The 20,893-nt window shown below is 57.3% G+C and overlaps 1 protein-coding gene across 1 annotated transcript in view; it reads left to right on the forward strand.

Moving 5' to 3' along the window:
* Positions 1-19,717, forward strand: part of TNFRSF8 (TNF receptor superfamily member 8) — a 66,713-nt gene extending 46,996 nt beyond the window's left edge. Inside the window, exons 11-16 of the mRNA XM_036353098.1 lie at positions 1,133-1,234; positions 1,354-1,407; positions 8,299-8,499; positions 8,929-8,954; positions 11,892-12,096; positions 15,611-19,717. Coding sequence (XP_036208991.1) covers positions 1,133-1,234; positions 1,354-1,407; positions 8,299-8,499; positions 8,929-8,954; positions 11,892-12,096; positions 15,611-15,855 — 833 coding nt within the window. The 3' untranslated portion in view covers positions 15,856-19,717. The remainder of the gene's footprint in view (positions 1-1,132; positions 1,235-1,353; positions 1,408-8,298; positions 8,500-8,928; positions 8,955-11,891; positions 12,097-15,610) is intronic.
* The last annotated feature ends 1,176 nt before the right edge of the window (positions 19,718-20,893 follow it).

Genomic DNA, 20,893 nt, shown 5'->3' on the forward strand with positions numbered 1-20,893 from the left:
CCCGGTCTACAGTTATCCACTGGGTAGGGGGCCCAAGGTGGACCCTAGGTTTCCAGCTTCCTGGGCTGCTGGTCTGCCACTTGCTACCCATTAATTCTTGCGGGTCAGGATTTCATTCACAGCTTCCTCCCCGTGGCCCATAATTGCTACTCAGGAAGTATTTGGTGAAGGATTTTATGACCTGGGCTAGTTGCTTAATGCCCTTGAGCCCCCGTTTTCTCCCGTGTAGAGCTGGAATAGCACGCACCATGCAGGGGAGTATGTAGCTACCCGGTCCGGACCTTCCCTTGCAGACATTTGCTCTAAGTGCAATGCGTTCTAGGACTTGCAGTTCCAGCATTGCACACCAGGCGGCGGCGGTTCTCAGGCCAGCGGTTCTCAGCGTGGTCCCTGAACTCACAGCATCAGCAACTTGCTAGAAAAACAAAGGATGGCCCCACCCAACCCTACAGAATCCGAATCCGCTTTTTACCACGGTCCCCAGAGATTCCTCTGCACGTTAAAGTTTGAGAAGCGTTTATTGGCACAAACCACTTTTTTTTAGCATCTAAACATGCACGAAAAGCAGTAACTAGTTACACGATCTTCGTAAGCAACAAAAGAAGAAAGGAGGCAAGTTAAGTGTAAAGAGATGCACCCAGATAGCGGTTCAGCGCGTGGGCACTGGAATCCCCCTGGCCTGGCTGGAGCCGAGATTCTGCCATTTACCCTCAGGGTGACCTTGACATCACCTTTGAGAGCCTCAGTTTCCCTTGTTTGGAATGGCACCTGCGGCGTAGGGCTGAGTGCGCTTCATGGAGCTTCGAGTCCAGAGGGGACGCCCGTCACACGCCTCCTCTGCAGGCCCCGCGCTTTGTTCTTTCGTTCTGCCTTCTGGCCCCCTGGCTCCTCCATTGCCCACCCTCTAGAAATGGTTTGCTCTTTTCCCCACGATGAATCCCCCCTGATGGGCTTCCTGGAGCAGGTGAGGGCGGGCAGGTGGGTGAGGGCTGGACCAGGCACCGTGTCTGGTTTCAGTCCTGGCAGCACCGTGGAGACAGCAGGGCTGTCCTGTGTGGGGCAGCAGGGCCCCTGGCTCAGCCTGGGAAGTGGACTCTGGGGCGGAGAATGCAGGCCCACCTCTGTGTTGCAGGCCCCGTGCTCCTCTGCCTGCTGGCGCTGCTGGCGGTGGTGGTCTGCGCCGGCTCCCTCCTCCTGTGCCACCGCAGGGCCTGCTGGAAGTGGATGCAGCAGAGTGAGTGACGTGTCCACGGGGCCTGGGGAGGCGGGTGCTCTGTGCTAGCCGGGCCCCTGCCCTGCCCGCCGAGGCTCTCGGACGCTGGCATCTCCAGTCCCCTCCTGATGTCATTCCAGAGCTCCACCTGTGCTACCCGGTCCAGACCTTCCGGCCCAAGCCCGAGGCTGCGGGTAAGTGGTCAGGGGTCGGGAGGGGCTGCTGGAGCCGCAGGGACACACATCAGGCTGGGCCCTGGGCGTGGGGGTCCCTCTTGATGGCTTCCCACAAGCGGCTCCTCTTCTATGACCTCATCTGCAAAGGGAATACAATGTGGCGGAAACTGTGCCATGTCCTGTGCGCTGTGTGAACGGCGGGCTGGCAGGGAGCTTTCTTTGTGTGCGGCTAAGGCTTTCTTTCTTTTTTTAATATATATTTTATTGATTTCAGAGAGGAAGGGAGAGGGAGAGAGAGACACACACACATCAGTGATGAGAGAGACTCATTGATCAGCTGCCTCCTGCACGCCCCACACTGGGGATCGAGCCTGCAACCTGGGCATGTGCCCTGACTGGGAATGGAACCGTGACCTCCTGATTCATAGGTCAATGCTCAACCACTGAGCCACACCAGTCGGCCCGCTAAGCCTTTCATTCCTTTCTGCATGGTGCCCCCAGGAGAGGCATTCCTGAATGCCCTCCCTCCTCTCTTTTTTCCCAGCCTCCCTATTCTTTCCGCTCTCTCATTCCACCCCGCCTTCCGCTCCTCCGGCACGAGGGCCATAGGGGTCAGCAGGGCAGGCTGATAGGGCTGGAGTCCTGTTTCCGCCACTTACAAGCTACACTTCGGGAGGTTACTTAATTCGTCTGTGTCTCAGTTCCCTCATCCCTCCGATGGGGACAGCGGGACCTAGTCCGAGGGTGGGCGTGCGGGTGGATGGAGCTGGGCCTGTGCAGAGCGCCTGCGGGCATCGTGCGCAGTGAACAGCGGCTGCAGTCTGCTGACCTGCCTGTGCCCGGGCCTTGTTCCTCACCAGGAATCCCAGGCCTTCCTCACTGCTAGGTTGTTCTGAACCCTTCCCTGGTCCTTGTCTCTGATCCCTGCCCAGCCTCCAGGCCAACTCCTCCAGGCAGCCTTCCGGAGCCCCGGTCCTCCCCACCCACCCAGGCAGCAGGCTCTTCCAGCGCCCACCTGGTGGGGGTCTTGTGCCCAGGGCCCCTCTCCTGGGCAGCCCTTACGGGGCAGGGCAAAGGTCTTCTGCACACTCCATGCTGGGCCCTGGCCACAGAGGAAGCAGTGAACATGAGTGGTCTGAGCGCCCCTTCTGGTTGCAGGGCAGGCTCCCTCCCTATTTAGTCTCCCAGGAGCCCCAGGGGAGATGGGTGATGACCCTTAAGGAGGCGGATACCTGGCCCAGGGCCACACCTCCTCGTAAGTGCCCCTCGGGCTCCGGCTCCAGCACTGGTCCTTGAGGTTGCTGCTCTGAGTGTAGAGGCCTGGTGCTGGTGCCGTCCCCTCTGCCTTCCGCCCCCCAAGCCTTGTCCAGCCCCTGCCCACCCAGAGCCCAGTGGTCGGCCCCAGGCCAAGTCATGGCCCCCGTGCCCCTTCCCCCCAGGCCCCTTGGAGAGCCTTGCTATAGCCCCGCTTTTGACTTGGGCTTGAAAAACAGTCCACCGAGGTTGTTTTGAATTTGATGAGTTTCACAAGCAGGTGCTAGTGTTCCCTCCGCAGGGGTTTTTCGTGTTTTGATAGTTTCAAGCCTTTTTCCATGAGCTGTCAGGCTCAGTATCTCATTGAAACCCGGGTTTGCTTTCTTGACATTTTTCTAGTATTAGAATTTCCATTGCCGTCAGTTTATTTTTTTCTTCGATCCTTTGTGATAGCAGTTTTGTCACACACAGAGAAAGAGAGAGAGAAAAGCACCTTCCCTTAAGAAGCCAGACCTACAAGGAACCCCGAGCCCTGAGACTCAGGGGTGGCTGGGTCTGGCCCTCTGGCTTCGGTGGGTGCCTGGGGGTCCCCAGGCTGAGAGTGAAGGGAGGGGAGGCCCCGGTCAGCACGCAGGGCACAGGATGAGCCCAGACTGAGCCGGCGGCGATGCCCGTTCCGTGTGGAGGGAGCTGCGGTGTGCAGCAGTGGAGGAACGTTCATGTGTTTCTTCGCTCACTCATATACTCCAATCGTGTCACTGTGGGATTCCGAGTGGCCCTGTCCTGGGAATGAAGGTGGCTGTGTCGCTCTCCTGGGCTTTGAGACCTGTGTCAGTTGCTCAAAGGGGCGGAAGGCTAGCAGGAAGGGAGTGTGCGCCCCGCCCGCCCCCTCCGGGAACAGCAGGGCTGGGGGGGCCTGGGGCCTGACGGAGATCCGGGCAGGTGCCCATTCGATGCTCCCCCATCAGCTCTGCTCTTGAATTGATTTGACTTTGTGCCGTGTGTCCTTGGTGGCAGGCATTTGCAAAGCACATACATGATCTCATTTGACCCCTCTCAGCATCCTTGTGAGGCAGCCACGGCTGATGCCTCCATTTCACAGAGGAGGGACAGAGGCACAGGAAGGAGGGGACTTGTGTAAGGCCACGTGGTTAAAAGCAGTCTGACCGGGATCTCGCTGTTACTGTTGGTGGCGAGGCTTTTGTAAAAAGGGTCTCACCCCCTCATCGATTGACATTTGGGACCGGGCTGTCCGGTGCATTGGAGGGTGCTGGCCAGTTCCTTGGTCTCCAGACCCACCAGGGACCTGCAGCACCTCCCAGTGTGGCCACCAACGTGTCACCAGACACTGCCAGGTGGCCCCTGGCGGGAGGTCACGCCTGGTCGGGAAACACCGTTAAAATTCTTTTCCTCCTTCATTTTGACGGACACGGAAGTCATGACTTTCTCAGTTCACTCAGGCAGGTTTGCTTTGGAAAAAATGGTGTGTCGTCGTTTGGAAATAATTTCGAACTCGCAGGAAAGTCACAAGTACAGTACCAAGAACTCCTTTTCCCTGGACCATCTAAGTCACCCACTTAAGGCCCGTCATCTCTGACACGGGTGTGTGTGTGTGTGTGTGTGTGTGTTTCAGACGAATAAGGCATGTTTTTACACAACCGGAGTAAAGCCATCTAAACTAGAGGATGTGCCTTGACGCGTTAGCGCCAATGAGTTCTCAGACCCCGTTCAGGTTTCCCCACTCCCCCCAGCAAGGCCCCCTGTAGCAAAAGCGTTCCGTTCAGAGTCTCCTGCTGCATTTGGTGCCGTGTCTCGGTGATTCTGGTCGGCGCCTGTCGTGCCCTTCACCTTCCTGACCTGGCCACTTGGGAGGGTTCCACCCGTGGTTTTGTAGGTGACCCTGACCTCGGCTTTGCCTGGTGTTTCCTTGCGACTGGATCCAGGTGGTGCACCATTGGTGGGAAGAGCCCCGTCATGACGCTGAGCGCCTCTTGGCAGCCTCCGTCCTCCCGGGTTCCTCTGGTCCCGTGGCCGGTGGGGGTCACACTGAGCCCTTGATCAAAGGACCAGGGTGGTGTCTGCCAGGCTTCCCCTCCGGAGGCTGCTCTTCTCTCCGTGGTCATGGCTCCGCCTTTGAGGGGCGCTACTTGGAGGCTGTGAATAGCCTGCTCCTCTGTCAGACTTTCCCTTCTCTTCACTCGTGTGGTTCTATCCGACGTGTGCGTGCTGAGTTTATTCTGCTGCCATTGGCATTTAGTTTGAGGTTCAAATTGTCCCCGGTTGGGCCAAGGGGGGCCACTTCCAGCTGGCTCCTGTGCCCTTTTGTTCCCATCCTTGTGTTGGGAGCCCTTCTTTTTCTTTTTAATATGTTTTATTGATTAGAGAGGAAGCGGGAGGGAGAGAGATAGAAACATCAATGATGAGAGGGAATCATTGATCGGCTGCCTCCTGCACGCCCCCTACTGGGAACTGAGCCTGCAACCCAGGCATGTGCCCTTGGCCGGAATCGAACCTGGGACCCCCTCAGTCCGCAGGCCAACGCTCTATCCACTGAGCCAAACCGGCCAGGGCAGGAGCCCTTCTTAAAGGTTTTCCCAGCTTAGCTTGTACTTTCCTGCCCTGCCCTGGAGTCCGCCAGCTCTCCAGGGAGCTCAGGGTTGGAGTCGGGGAGCCGGTGCCAGAGCCTGGCTGAACCTCTGGGCCAAATCCTTTCCTTGGAGCTGTTCTGCTTCCCACAGCAGCTGGGACCTCAGGCCGGAGAGGGGATGGGACCGAAAGGGAGAGTAAGGAGGACGGAAGGGACGATGCCTTGGGAGTCAGAACGCAGTGCTCAGCGAGGTGGCCGCAGGGCAGCCCCAGGACACCAGGCACCATCGCAGCAGGGCCACCGATGACCAGTGTCCCTGGACTCACATCCTGGGGTGCCGGATGCAGTTATGGGAAGATCATAGTTATTCCAAAAGGAGTGAAACCAATTGACGAAGGCAGCGGACTGAAGCAACATTTTTAGGGGAAAAGCTCTTACGAAATCCGACCTCTGTGCTTGGCACAGTTTGTTCGGAGTCTTTATCAAAGTGCACATGTGGGCTGTAACGCGGCGGGAGGCGGATGTTGGCACCTGCTGGATTGTGCCTTTTGTGTTTCCTCTCGAGACTCAGTGTCAAGTGCTGACTTTCTCTCTGTGGTGATAGAGCGCCAGCGTCCTGGGGCCCGCCGGGTGCCAGGCAGCGTCCTGGGCGCCTCCCCTTTTGAATGCCAACACATTTTAAAAAATATATTTTCTTGATTTTTTACAGAGAGGAAGGGAGAGGGATAGAGAGTTAGAAACATCAATGAGAGAGAAACATCGATCAGCTGCTTCCTGCACATCCCCTACTGGGGATGTGCCCGCAACCAGGGTACATGCCCTTGACCGGAATCGAACCTGGGACCCTTCAGTCCGCAGTTCGACGCTCTATCCAGTGAGCCAAACCTGCCAGGGCTGAATGCCAACATATTTTAAGTAGATGTTATTTTTAAGAGGAGATTTACAGAAAGTCTGAGACAATAATAGCGAGTCCCCATGTACCCCCACCCAGTTTCCTGTTATTAACATCTGACATTAGAAGGATTCATTCGTTATAGTGAATAAGCAACATCGAAACAGGGCTGTTCAGTAAAGCCCATCCTCTATTCACATCACCTTAGTTTTTTAACATTTATTTTTTTAAATGTATTTTTGTTGATTTCAGAGAGGGAGGGAGAGGGAGATAGAAGCATCAATGATGAGAGAGAATCATTGATCAGTTGCCTCCTGCATGCCCCCCACTGGAGATTGTGCCCAAAACCCAGGCATGTGCCTTGACCGGGAATTGAACCATGACCTCTTGGTTCATAGGTCGATGCTCAACCACTGAGCCACGCCAGCCGGGCAGATCCAGGAGCCCACCCAGGACACCATGTGACGCTAAGTCATCAGGTCTCCTTAGGCTCCTCCGGGCTGTGATGTTTCTGACCTCTGTTGTTTCCGATGACCTTGGCCAGGGGTGGGCAAACTTTTTGACTCGAGGGCCACAATGGGTTCTTAAACTGGACCGGAGGGCCGGAACAAAAGCATGGATGGAGTGTTTGTGTGAACTAATATAAATTCAAAGTAAACATCATTACATAAAAGGGTACGGTCTTTTTTTTTTTAGTTTTATTCATTTCAAACGGGCCGGATCCGGCCCGCGGGCCGTAGTTTGCCCACGGCTGACCTTGGCAGTGTTGAGGAGGACCACTCCGTTATGTTGTAGGAGGCCCTTCTATTGGAACCTGCCAAGTGTTTCTGTCCTGATTTGATTGGGGTTATAGGCTTAGGGTAGGGGACGGACTGGGGGCAGGGTCATTTAATGACATCAGATCAAGGGGGCATACTCTCAGGGTGATCGGTCACGGGCCCCTTCACTTTCGAGATCTCCTTTAATCTTCACAAAAACCCTCCAACGTTGGCGCGACCCATCCCCGTTTTGCAGCTAAGATGACTGAGGCCGGGCGAGGTGGCGTTGTGTGCTGGGTCTCACTGCCAGGAGGCCTCCTCTCCAGGATCGTGGCATCTGGCCCGCTCCCAGCAGTCGGTTCTTACAAATACCAGGCTGTGCACAGCCTTGTTATCTTTCCAGTTATTTCCTGAGGGTGTGCCCCCGAAGAGGGGTTACTGGGGCAAAGGATGTGAGACTTTCATGGCCAGCTGGCTCTCAAGAAACATTCACAGGAAACATTCATAGGACGTGTTTACCGACGTCCCCTCCAAGACTGAGTTTTATCATTTTTATTTATTTTGTCTTGTTCCTGTGTCACCCCTCCCTCCCCCCAGTGACTTGGCACCAAGCAAAGTTGGCAAAACACAGAATCACTCTCCAAGGAGAGAGGTTCAGTGTCACTGACATCATTTAAAAGAATGTGCTTCTGGCCAGAGAGGGCGCCAAGTGCTGGCTCGGGCAGTGGACAGTGGCCGCCGGTGGCAGTGAGCCGGCCTCCCCATGGGACTACTCTCCTGGGAGCAGCAGTTGTCAGAGGCAGTTAGTGCGACACGTTTGTTACATCCAGGACCGAGGACTGGGTCCCTGTGCACATGTGCTGCTTTTCATGGCTGTTCTGGTCTGTCTCCCCGTTGGGCACTTTCTGCCTGTTGATGGGCATCGCGTGGCCACACGGCTCAGCCGGCCCCTCTCACTTGTTACCGTGGTTGCTGGGCCTTCCGTGAGTTTCCAGCTGGGATTCGGGGCTGGTGGTTCCTCGGAGCTGCTGGAATCAGGGAGAATGTTCTGGAGGTGACTCAGCTGATTTCTCCGGTGAGGTGTGCACACCTGACAGCAACGGATCCCGAGTCTCCACAGGCAGCCTCCTGGACTCTGAAAAGGCTGTGCATCCCTGAAGCGTGGTCTGAGCCGGGGAGCCGGTTTGCTCTAGGACAGACCAGGTGCCTGGCCATGGCTTACACTTGGCTGTGACCCGGCATCCGACTCAGTATGAGAAAACAGTTGGAAGTGGAGGATAGGGCGTGGGAGGAGAGGATAAAGGTCGTGCCCTAAGAGTCATGGCGTCAGCACCTCCTGAGCCCACCGAGGGTGTGGCTGCAGGAGGGGGAGGACTGGGGAGCAGCTGTCCTCCTCGAAGGCGGTCACATGGGCTTTTAAAAGCAGAGATCACAGAAAATCACACTCAGAGGGCCCGAGCCCAAAGCGCTCCAGGATCATCTGGCTTCGGGCTTGCCTGCACACGACTCAGGAGCATCCTCAGGGCCGCCAGCCCCTCTGTCGCCTGCCTTGAGGTCCTCCGTGCGCCTCACACAGGGACTGGGGAGCTCTGGGCTCTTTCGGCCCCGCGTGCTACAAGGTGGTGGCAGTTTCTGAGTCAGAGGGAGCCTCCTTGGCTCTAGCCGAGCACATGCTTCCCCTGAACTGTGTGTGTGTGTGTGTGTGTGTGTGTGTGTGTGTGTGTGGAGGGGTGAAGGGTGGGGGGCAGGTGGACTGGGGAGGGGCAGGTGGACTGGGGAGGGGTCCAGGGGCCTGAGGGCCAGAGGAGAGATAAGTCCCCTGCTCTCTGACAGCCCCGGAGAAGTGAGCACTGGGCAGTGAGCCCCTGTGGCCGGGCCTGGGAGTAGGCACGGACCCTGAAACCTGCCCTCTGCTCTCCAGACAGAGGGCCCAATGGGGCATCAGCTCCCACGGGGGAGCCAGGGGAGGCCTTTGTCCACGTGTGGGGCGGGCAGGGCCCAGGGCTGCCTGGCCTTCCTTGGTGAACTTGTCCCTTTTTTCTTTGCAGATTCCAGGCCCCCGAGGAACCAGACAGTAAGTAGCTGCCCCGTGTCCCAGCTGGGTGCCCCTAAGTCTGACTCCTCCGCAGACCTGCTGCTGCTGAGGGCCACCTGGTCCCCTGCCAGCCCCTGCTGGGTCTGGGGGGGGGGGGCAGGGGCAGGGAGCTCTGAGCCACGCCCTGGCCCAGGATGCTGTCCCTCCCCCCACCCTTAGCGGCCTGGCTCCTGGCTCCTCTCGCCGGGGACTTCCAGAAAGGCCCGCCAGACCGCGGGCTTGGTTTTGGCTGCTTTGGGTGCCAGGTGTGGTCAGGTCACGAGGAATTCCGCCTGGATCTGCTTCCCCATTTTCTCCTTCACTCCTCCCGAGTCCTGTCCTCGCACTGGGCTGACAGATCAGTAGCAAGAATTTTAAACACGTGGCTGTCCCATACCGAGCATTTACCTAGAGCAGGCACCTCGCTCTGTGCGCCCTCCACGTCATCTCAGGGGGTCATCTCAGGGGGTCCTCACGGCACGCGGAGGTGCCGCTTATAAAAGGGGACACTGAGGCCCAGCAGGGAAGGTGGGTCCGCAGCGGGGAGCAGACCTACTAGGGTTTGAGCCCCTGTTTGTGACTCCAGCGCCAGTGCTCTGAGCCGCTGCCCTGAGCTGCCTCCTCGGAGACCAGCCTCATCCGCCCCTTTGGGGGGGCTCGCTGTGCGCAGGCGCGGGCGAGGGCCGGTGCAGATGTTACTGCTGATCACAGGACCACCCAGCACGGGCCCATCCACCTGGTCCTCACGGGGCTGGTCCTTGCGTCCTGCTCTGTGCCCAGCCCCCGCCTCCTCCCCATAGGCAGCTCCCACGGTGGGAGCTGGGGCAATGCCCCCCGGAGCTGAGGGAGGGGCAGGACCAAGCTCTCCCTATGGCCGGGTCTCAGGCCTGTATGGTTCACCCACTTTTCCCCCTCACTTAGCAAATCTTTCATTACTTTCTTTTAACTCAAACATTGCTCCGTGGAAGATCTGCAGTCTCCATGTAACACTAGCTAAATGGCGCAGCTTTCACACGTGTATAGGGCTCTCCCCACCCTTTTCAGCAGCCATGAGCTACTGAGCTTTGTGAACTGCCTTTGAAATATTACAACACTGTTTTGTTGCACCAATTTTATAGACTTGTGCAATACATGTTATTTTTCAGAGACGAACCAAAGGTTAATTTCTCAGGGTTCTTGCTGCCTACTTTAGTGGCATTTGATGGAGGATCTTTTACATACACTTGTAATAGTTGAAAAATAAACCAGATTGAAGATTCTTTTTTTTTTCCCCCCCTGGTGGGCTACCCTCCTATTACTAGGAGGGTAGTAGGACTGAGAGTTTGGCAAGGCTTTAGGGTTAATCCCCCCCCCCCTTTTTTTAATGCTTAAACCATGTACCAAGTTTTTGGTCCAAATCATGTAGAATAAGTTAAACTTAAATTGCCTTCTATTAACAATGTGAGTGTATTTCTCTAAGCATAGTTAGGTTGAAATAAAGTCTTAAAAAGCAAAACAAAAAAATAACAACCCACAATAAAACCCATTTATACATACATGGAGAAAGGTCTCCACCTTTTAGCTTTTTAAAATATATTTTTATTGATTTCAGAGAGAGAAAGGGAGAGGGAGAGAGAGAGAGAGAGAAATATCAATAATGAGAGAGAATCATTGATCGGCTGCTTCCTGCACACTCCCTACTGGGGATCGAGCCCACAACCCAGGCATGTGCCCTGACCGGGAATTGAACTGTGATCTCCTGGTTCATAGGTTGACTCTCAACCACTGAGCCACACCAGCTGGGCTCCATCCTTTACTTTTTAAACATAAGAGTCAGAACCACAATATGAGTTCAATTTAAAATTATGAGAGATCACATTCAAATACACTTGGGTCAGAGAAGTTGCTGTTATAACACCGAGACATTTATGGAAAAGATATTCAGTGATTTGTAAGAGAATCAAATATCTTTTAGCTACTTGAGCTAACACCTTGAGTAAATTGTTTAAAAATGCTGTCTTTTGGATTTCAAATTGTTATAAAAGAATTTTAAGGATTATGTAGCTATACTTTCTGAATTACTCAAACTCATTCCACTCCGAAGGCAGCAGGTAAATGCTATGGACTAGAACATTCCATGAGACCGCTTTTCCTTTGCACTTACCTATCAAAGTCAAAAACTAGCCAACACTTTCCTGAAGATGTAGCACTTTTTAGAATACATTAGTGTAGTCATAACTGACTACTGTCCCAGGAGGTCAGGGCTGGGCAGTAAGGGAGGCCTGGGGCCAACATGTATAGACCAGCCTTTACACGCGTGGATCCCGGAGCCAGATGCCAGGGTTCAAGGACTGGCTCTGACCCTAACCGGTTTGGCTCAGTGGATAGAGCGTTGGCCTGCAGTCTGAGGGGTCCCAGGTTCGATTCTGGTCAAGGGCATGTACCTTGGTTGCGGGCACATCCCCAGTAAGGGGTGTGCAGGAGGCAGCTGATCGATGTTTCTCTCTCATTGATGATTCTAACTCTCTATCCCTCTCCCTTCCTCCCTGTAAAAGAATCGATTATATATATAAAGGCCTGGCTCTGACACTTACTAACCCTGAGCAAGTCACTTGACTCTGTGCCTCAGTCTCCTGACCTGTAAAATGGAGAGATTGCTAATATTAGTCACCTCAGGGGATGGCTCTGAGGATTAACATGTGTCACGGGGTACACACGTGTGATGTTGGCCACGATCCTTATTTAGTACACGCTAAAAGCAGCACGTTTCTCCCGGAACTTACTGCGCAGGTGCGCCAGGCTGTCGAGGCTGGGAAGCCCGGTGGCGGGTGGCAGCCCTCAAGCAGAAAGGGAGACTGGCTGGGGTGAATAGAGATGAGAAAACGGGGCTTCGCAGTTTGGGGACGGGTGGTGGGGGGCGGGCGCCCTGCATCAGCGCTGCCTCCTCTGTGCCCACAGGAGCTGAAGAGCCTGCTGGTGACAGGGCCCTGCACAGAAACGCTGGGGTTAATGAATCCTCCGGCTGTGGAGCCCTGCACCCACGTGGGGGCAGCCGGCCTGGAGAGCCTGCCGCTGGTGGGGGCCAGCCCAGCCGGGAGCCCCTCGTCCCCCAGGGACCTTCCCGAGCCCCGGGTGACCACGGAACATACCAACAACAGGATCGGTGAGTCGGCTGGTGTCCCTAGCGTGGTCAGGGTTAAGAGGGCAGTGGGGAGATGGGTGCTGGGCCCCTGGCCCCCACCTGGAAGTGGGGACCCTGGGTCTGGAAGGCCCCAGGCGTGGACTCTCCCACGGCCTTGTGAGTGGGAGGTGCTTTTGGTGAGAGTATTAGATGTGCCCTGTCAGCTTGTGAGACAGCGGTGGTGGCCCTGACTTCATGGGGCCGATGGGGGGGGAGGGGGGGTTCCTGAAATAATCGCTGAAGTTGTCTTGTGGGGTGGGGTGGAGGGAAGAGGCGCCCCCTGCCTGGTGCCCTCTATTATTAGAGAGAAAAATGAACACTGCCCCCAGCCCCCAACAGAGAGCCCCTGAGGGGACCCGGGAAGACACACAGTGACATAAGAGCCGCCCCTGGCCTGATCATTCCGGGCACCGGGCGAGCGTCACCTCACGGTCACACCGCCTGGGAGGCTGGTGTCTTCCCCTTTTCGCAATTGGGGAAACTGTGGGTGGGGCGGGGGTGACACGACTTTCCTGGGCACACGACTGTGAGGTGGCAGGGCTGCGGCTTGTCCGAAACCCCAGGTTTGTCTGCACACCAGTCCTGGTGGCCTTGCGGGTACCACGGCCAGCACTTCCCAAATGACAGCTGCCCTCCCGCTCGAACACACCCCCCCTTCAGCCTCTCCTGCCTACTACCACCAGAACGTTTCTCCCAAGTTGTATACCTCTCTCTATTACACACTGCTTAAAACCCGCCAGGGGTCCCTGCTACTTCTGGATGACTGCCAGGGTTCTTATTCCGGCATTCAAGGCTGGTCACCAGCTGCCTTCTCTCCACCAGGCTCACCTGCCTCCTGACCCTGCTCAATGGCAGTTTCCTAAGCGTACGGAGCCCTTGCTCACTTCTAAGCTTCTCTGTGGGAGCTGCTTCCTTGCCTGGGACAGCCAGCACCACCCACTTGAAGACCCTGTTTATTCCCTCCTCCTCCCGGAAGCCTTCCTTGCTCTTCCCGCTCTCCTGTCTAGGCCAGATGGCCTCTGCTGTGCTCCCCCCGACTCCAGGCCTCCCCCCCAGTGTCCTCAGCACTGGCAGCGTGGCTGTGTTTGTGGCCTTCTCCTGCCCCTCACCTGTCTGTGAGCTCCTGGGGCCAGGGCCTCGGTGCGCCCCCTCCTCGTCTTCTCTGGAGGGTTAACCACCACTCGGATGACACCAAAGAGGCATTTGCGGTCGCAGCACACATTTCTATGGCAGGCCTGGTGGACAGAACTCTTTAGAGCAGAGTCTTTCGTATCAAATGGAAACTTTGGGAGCTGCAGCTTTTGGGTGTTTTTTTTTTAATGAGTTTTGGGAAATATCGCCAAAGGCATCTCCTTCACATTTCCGAAGAAGCCCTAATTTGGAGTTTGGAGCCTGTGCTGAGTTCAGTGCCTGGAAGTGCGCGGGTGGGGTTCTGGAGTGTTTGAGGGAGTGGCGGAAGCAGGTACCAGACTCCCAGGGCAGCTGGGGTGTGGGGAGCGGTGCGGGCAGCGGCATGGGCAGCCTGCCCAGAGCCAAGCCAGCCTGCGGGCCTTGCTGGGCGTGGGGTGGTGGGAGGGAAAGCCTGGGAGGCTCTCTTGGGATACCCAAGGGGCAGTGAGCCCCTTGTCCCTCTGACACTACCTCAGAGGGGCACCCCTTGTTCAATTCCCAAGGGGACCAAACTCCTGCCTGAGCTTCATCACTCCCCCTGACCATAGCACCAGGCAGGCGGCCCCTTTCCCCCACCTTCACCCCCCCACACACTCCAACACACACACACAGCTTCCCTGGATTCGGAGCCCTGGGTGAGTCAGGAATCCCAGTAGCTTCTAGAAAACCCTCCCCCTGCAGACTGGGGGCTGGGCAGCTCTGTGATGGGGTCAGAGCCAGAGGACTCAGGACGCAGGAATGTGAGGGGAATGATAGTCTGGCCCCCAAATTTGGTCTCTTCAACTTGGACAACCCACCCTGCTCCTCTCTGTCTGTCTCTGTCCGTCTTTCTCTCACCTCCTCTAGCCCTGCCTGGCCCCCTCTGTGCCCTCCCTCTCTCTCACCTCCCGGGGCGAGGGGCCTGCAGGTCTTGGTGAAGATGTGTGTGGCTGAGGCTGAGGCCCTCTTCTCTCTTTTGGGGTGTAGGGGGTCCCAGCCCACAGCTTTTCTCGCTCTCTCCCTCAGCCTCTTTAGTTCCTGCTGCTATTTTGAACACTTCTCTCTTTCCTGGGGGTGTTAAAACCAACACAGAAGCGCCGGCATTATGTAATGGGATTGAGGGTGCAGGGGCCCCAAGAATATTTTGGGGGTTCCTGAATCAGAGGGGTGTAACCGGTTACCCAGAGAAGCAGGGATCCCGAGCCCCCTGCCCCACCCCAGCTCTCAAGTTCCCTCTTGAGCTTCCCCATTCAGCCTCCAGAATCCAGGGCTGAGCAGCTGGGAGCTGGGACCCTGCCCTGAGCCTGAGATACCGGAAGAAGCCCAGCTGGTGCTTGAAGTCAGCTGACCTGGCTGCAGGCCGGGCTCCCCACTTCCCAGCGTCTTTGGCAGCTTCCTTAACTCCCCTGAGCCTCCGAAACCCCCAAAGGAAGGAAATGGTGTTGAGGACCCGGGGAATCACACCTCTAATGGGCTGGGCGGGTCTTTCATCCAAGTGACATACATAAGCAGTCCTACTGTGTGCTAGGCAGGCACAGCCATGAGGCCTCGGTGTGTGTGTGGGGGGCGAGGGGGGCGGGGGGGGCAATAAGCGATTAACACTGAAATATACCGCCCCTCCCAAAGCTGCCGGAATCAGGCTGCTGGGTTACTTGCGGCTGAGGGTTCTGCAGGGGTGACAGCTGCCTGGCTTGCTGGGTTGAACTTGCACAGCAAACACCAGAGCATCCCGGGCAACCTGGGACACGCTGGTTTCTGCTTTAGGCCTGTGGAAAGGAGTGGAACGGGCAGCGGGGCAGGAGTTGCTTTGGGGATTTCTGCTAACTACCTGGTGACCTTGGGCAGGTCATTGAACCTCTTTGGGCTCCAGGTCCTTCACCTGTAACTGGGGCTAAGAACAGACTGTTTACCTGGCAGAAGGGATGCGAGGATTCAGGAGCTAAAGCGTGGAGAGTGAACCTCTTCTCGAGTTCCCTGGTGCTAGTGTCATTATTTTAGTCTTCGTTCTCGATTACAGTGGACATTTGCAGGAGCCATGGGGACTGATTCTACTTGCTTCCTCTCCACGCCTGGCTTTCTCTCCTGTCCCCGTTCTCTCCTTCCCCACCCATCCTTGCAGAAGTGCCCAGACAACCACAGGCATCACCCATAGGTAGCAAGTGGGCCAGTGGCTAACTCCTCAGCACCCAGTTCCTGGCTGTGAGGTTGGCAGGGCTTACTGCGCACCAGAGAGGTTGTGCCACCTGCCTGAGCCACACAGCGGGGGTGGCAGAGCTGGGCTGGGACCCTCCTCCGCCCCCTTGCTCATCCTCTGGGCTCTCACCTCGCGTCTCCTTCCGCTTTGCAGAGAAAATCTACATCATGAAGGCCGACACAGTGATCGTGGGGACCGTGAAGACCGAGGCGCCGGAGGGCCGGGGCCTGGTGGGGCCGGCGGGGCCCGAGCTCGAGGAGGACCTGGAGATGGACCATGCCCCACACTACCCGGAGCAGGAGACGGAACCACCTCTGGGCAGCTGCGGGGATGTCATGTTCTCGGTGGAGGAGGAAGGGAAGGAGGACCCCTTGCCTGAGACGGCGTCTGGGAAGTGAGGCCTGGCTGGGGCTGAGAGAGCAGCTGGGTGCCCCTGGGACCGGGTGGCACGGTGGGCCACGCTGGTGCAGAGGCCCATCTGCTGACCTGAGTTTCCAGCACCCAGTGGTCAATGCAGGAGGGGCCTGGGGGTCTCCACCTGCATCCCCACCCAGCTGCCCCCACCCTGACCCTAGGGCAGTGGGCTGTGCAGGGGAGACAACCAGGGTGCTGGATTTGAATGGCGATGTTTGCTGGGGCAACAGAAAGACAGACAGTAGGGACTGGACGCTTCGCCTCTGCTGCTACTGAGAAGATACCCCAGAGTCCTGGCATGGGCCCCCCGCCCTCCAGGGTGGAGCCCCCTGGAGGCAGAGACCATGAGGCCCACACCCCAAGCCGTCTCCCCTCAACTGGGCCCCTGGAGAGAGACCCACGGGGCCTTGCTACCAGGCCAACAGCCCGCAGTTACTGTAAACTCGGCCAGCAGTGGCCTCGAGCCAGTGCCTGTGGTTTCTCCTCTGTCAGAAGGGAAACAGAGGGATCGGGCAGCCGGCTGGCCCGTCTCAGCCACTGCGGCCATGCTGTGCTCTGTGCCTTAGGCCTGGTGGTGCCCAGCCTGCCTCCAGCCCTGTGTGGGCCGAGGGGGGACCCTCCTGGTGCTGCCCTTTCCCTGTTCTGTGGCCCCACGGTGAGCCCCTGGCCTAGGATCAACTCACTCATCTCAGAATGTCCCTACCAGTCCCAGTGACAGTGGGCCCTTCGGGGTCCTTGCCCGCTCTGTCCTGGGAAATGAAGATGCCCTTCCCCGGATCTGCCGCCCTCGTGGGTCCCCATGGCACCAGGCCTGCCTCTTGCAGCAGCTGCTCCGCACCCGTGTTGGGACATGGATGTCAAAAGCCACGTCTGCCTTATCCTGGGCTTGGGGGGAAGCTCTGCGTAGCTCAGTATGGGGTCAGGATGTCTGCATCTCACACTAAGGAATAATCGGTCGGCTGGCCTGCTCTCCCAGGGCTTTCAGACGCGTGTACACAGGCGCGTGGCCTTGGAAAGGGACCTGTGGGCAGACGACAGGGGGCAGCAGGCCGGGCACCGAGTCTCGGGTCCTGGAATTACCCTCCGAAGCCAGTCCTGAAAGCTGCTGTTTACGCACCAGCCTCTCATCGCTGGAGGAAGTCGGGGCTGGGTCAGGAATCGCAGGGGCCGTTTCTGAGATCTCTCAGGTATTTTGGGGGAAGTTGGAGAGACCGTTACACCAGAACCTGGAGAAGTTCATGTGGGATGGGTGATCTTTGCCCAAATGCCTGTGTGGGCGGCTTTGCACCCGAGCCTCTGTGCCCAAAGTCAGCACGCGCCCAGCACCTTGTGGGCAGGGCTCAGGCTGCCTGTGGGGGCCGCTGACATCTGCTTAATGAAATGACGCACTCCCTCGCCCAAGAGCCCTTCACAGAACATGATCTTTTAAAAATTCACAAAGTTCCTTACCAATGACCATAAGGCTGAGGACTCTCTCATGGAGACTGAGAGTCTTTGAGAAGCTCTGAGGACGGGGATCCCGCCACCCCTCTGCCTGGCCTCTGGGGACAGGGCGCTGCTGCCTGCAGAGCCACCCCTCCACTGCTGGAGGGTCTTCCTCCCTGTAACTCCCGCGCCCTGGCCCAGGCCTGCCTCGAGGACACTCTGAATAAAGCTGCTCAACACCAGGCTCCCTGTGGGTGTTTGCAGAAGGGGCTGTGGGGAGAGGGCATCACAGAAGCTGCACAGATGCCCCAGCCTGGGGGTCACAGGGAGGGACTGAAGGGTCAATGTGAGCCGAGGGCTGCATGCAGGAGCTGGAAGCCCCCCCCCCCCCCCCCCCCCCCCCCGCAGGACTCCAGGCCCCGCCTGTGGCCAGTGTGGGCCGGGCGAATATCCCTGCCCTCCAGTGACAGGGCCTTCTTAGCCTCTGCTGTTCAGATGGGCAGGTGGACCAGGGCCCTGCTGCTCAGGGTGGCAGTTCCCAGGGTGCAGGGCACCTCACACATGTGCACACCCCCTTCCTGAATGGCCGCAGTCAGGAAGGAGTGATAAGTGTCCTGTGGAGGCTGTCATACTCGGAGAAACCCCGCTGTCTCCCAGAGCGGTCTCGGAGGTGGGAGATGACTCTAGGTGCTTACGGCCAGGCCCCTCCCCCCCACCCCCCCCTCAGATGGAGCAGGAGACTCAATCTTGCGTGTCTCCATCTTCCCACACCTCCCACCCCAGTCATTGCTGTCCCATAGCCCCAGGGACTGCTCTGCTGGGCTGAACAGAAATGACTGTGCAGAGGCGAGAGGCCGCCCTCCAGCTGAAGTTTCTTGGGTGCCTTCTCACCTCCACCCCTTCCTTGGTCCTCCCTGTCCTTGTGGGGGGCAGGGAGGGGCTGGGGACAGATGGGTGGGCAGGGACCCGATTCACTCATAGGCCCTTGACCGTGTCAGTCCTGCTTGACTGGAAGCCAAGGTGAGAACATTAAACGCTTCAAGGATGGCTACTCCAGCCCAAGGGGAAGCTGGCCGAGCCCACCTGGGGCTCCTGCACCCTCCCCAGGCCCCTGGCCCTGGGCCAACACCCATGCTGGGCGCACACCTGGGATCCTGCGGGGTGCCCCAGAGCAGCAGGTCAGCAGCGGAAGTGACTGAGGTGCGGACAGTGTGCGGCAGGAACTGGGATTCAGGCCCAGCTCTGCCGCTTAGTGGGGCTATCTAGGTTAGGTGCCTTGATCTCCCTAGAGCTCAGTTTCCTGATCTATGAAATGGGCCAGGGTTGTGGGGTTCCCTTAAGCGCCACCTGACATGCGGCTGGTGTTTACTGCGTGGCAGCCTCTGTCCTCGGTCCAGCCCAGCGGCCACTTGCCAAGGGTGAGCCCTTCCTGGGTCTGCAGAATTCAGCCCCTCTAACTTACCAACAGGTAACTTCCAGGAGGCATCGGGCTGAGAACACTCTTCTCCCAGAAAAACAACATGAAAGCTGGTGGCTGGTTCCAGGCTGGCGTTAGCTTCGGTGAGGCTGACAGGCTTCCAGGCTCTCCTGGGGCCTGGCCTCCCTCGGGGTGTGTTGCTGTGGGAACCCCACAGTGGACAGACTGCTTCTTGCTCCGTGGGGCACCCAGAGGACCCCTCATGTCACAGTCACAGGAGTGGCGGTTGGTTAGATGTCTGTAACTCTGTGCATTTGCGAAGTGTTGCCGGTCCCGCTGCAGGGACATCCTGCTTGTGGTCCCAGGGTGCTCCAGGCGGCACCGCGTTGCTGTTCAAAATCTCCTTTCCTCTCCTTCCCTCCCGCCTCCCTTCCAAACACACCTGTGATGAGCCAGGCCCGGTCCAGCTGCAGAGGATGCGCTGAGCTCAGACCGCCTCCGTGGGCCCTGTGTCCAGTGGCTGAGATCCACGATGGCACAGAACCGAACCTGTGAACAAGGTCGTTCCGGAGACGATGGGGTTATGTGCTAGCGGCGCCCCAGTTAGGGGACCAGGCAGCGCCTCGAAGGCAGGGTCGGCTCTAGCCAGGTGGTCCAGGAGGTGCCCTTTGAGCTCCACCTGAGTGACATGATGCGTGGGCGAGGGGAGGACCTGGGGGCCCAGCGACCTGGGAAGTCATGAACCACCGCTGCAAAGGCCCCCAGGTGGGGAGGCTCCTGGCCTTGGGACTCGAGGAGCACACCTGGTGGGAGCACCGGGGCCGGGCGGAGAGAAGGTGAGCAGGCAGGCTGACAGCCAGGCCACGGAGGGCCTCGCGGGCCATTGCAAGGTGCTCAGATTTTATCGTCAAACGGATGGAGACTTGACTTGGGGTGGTGAACACACAGTACAGTGTACAGCTGATGTGTTGTGGAATTGTGCGCCTGAAGCCTGTGTAATTTTGTTAACGGTGTCACTCTAATAAATTCAATAAAAAGGAAAAGGAAAAAAAAAGAAATAAACATGAACGAGGAAAAGTTAAAAAGAAAAGACTACATTTATTTTCCCTCCCGTTAGAACAATAAACATCCTGCTATTCTCTCAGCAGTGGGCGGGAAAGGCCAGCAAAGGTGGTTTCAGCTGATTTCAGACAAAGGCTGAGGCTGCTGGTAGCCGGGAAACAGTTGGATGTTTCTCAGAAAGGCCTGCGGGAAGGCTGCTCCCAGCGAATTAACGAGGAAAGCAGCAGCTCTGGGGCCAGGCTGCTGTTGCCGAGATGGGGGGGGGGAGGCTGGCTGGCTGGCAGGCAGTCAGTCTAGGTTCCTCTTTCTCTGGGTGTCTTCCAGAAGAGTAAAAACCAAACCAAGAAATCCTGGGGAGGCCACGGGCCTTTGTTTGTGTTGGGTGTGGGCAAACTCCCCGTCCCATTTCATTAGGGCTCCTGATGTGGGGGGTGGAGCGGGGAGGAAGGAGGAAGGAGCCTTTGGGTCTCAATCTCCAGCTCGAGGAGTTCCCAGCTGCAGGGCCTCAAGCGAAGCCCTTAAGTGCTTTCAACTTTGGTTTCCTGATCTGCAACCCGTACATGATAATGACTCTGCGTTAGGTGGATGGAGGTACAATGCGTGAGGTCTTGGCCTGGTGCCTGGCATGTTCCCTGTTCAGAAAACGGTAGTCACCACCAGCAGCCCCTAGAAAACACCTGAAAAGCCGTCAGGTTTATTCAAAGCTTTCTACATTCTTCATGCACTTGGGCCTCAGCATCGCAGCTGGAAGTAGAGGGGCTGAGTATCAGCACTCCCCTTGACGACCTGAGGCTCAGAGAGGTGAAGCAACCAACCACAGTCACACAGCCAGGAAGCGCCAGAGCTAGAGTTCAATCCCCCAACTCTGTGGTTCCAAGTCCCCCTCTGCCCATGCGCCATCCCCTCTGTGGCCCCCCGCTGTGTTTACATCACAGTTATCAGCAGATGCTATGCCCTCTAGACACGTTTCCTTTCGCCTCCAAGTCTCCACAGCTGGGAGGTAGGGAGGAGGTTGATTTTATTCCTCCGTTTTATGCAAGAGGCTAGGCAACTTGCCTGAGATCAAGCGGCAGCCCAGCTGTGATTTCTTTCTGATCCTCCTGCCGCAGAGCTAACCC

The sequence above is a fragment of the Myotis myotis genome, unplaced genomic scaffold, assembly GCF_014108235.1.
Source record: "Myotis myotis isolate mMyoMyo1 unplaced genomic scaffold, mMyoMyo1.p scaffold_m19_p_2, whole genome shotgun sequence".
In the NCBI taxonomy this organism is placed as follows: Eukaryota; Metazoa; Chordata; class Mammalia; order Chiroptera; family Vespertilionidae; genus Myotis; species Myotis myotis.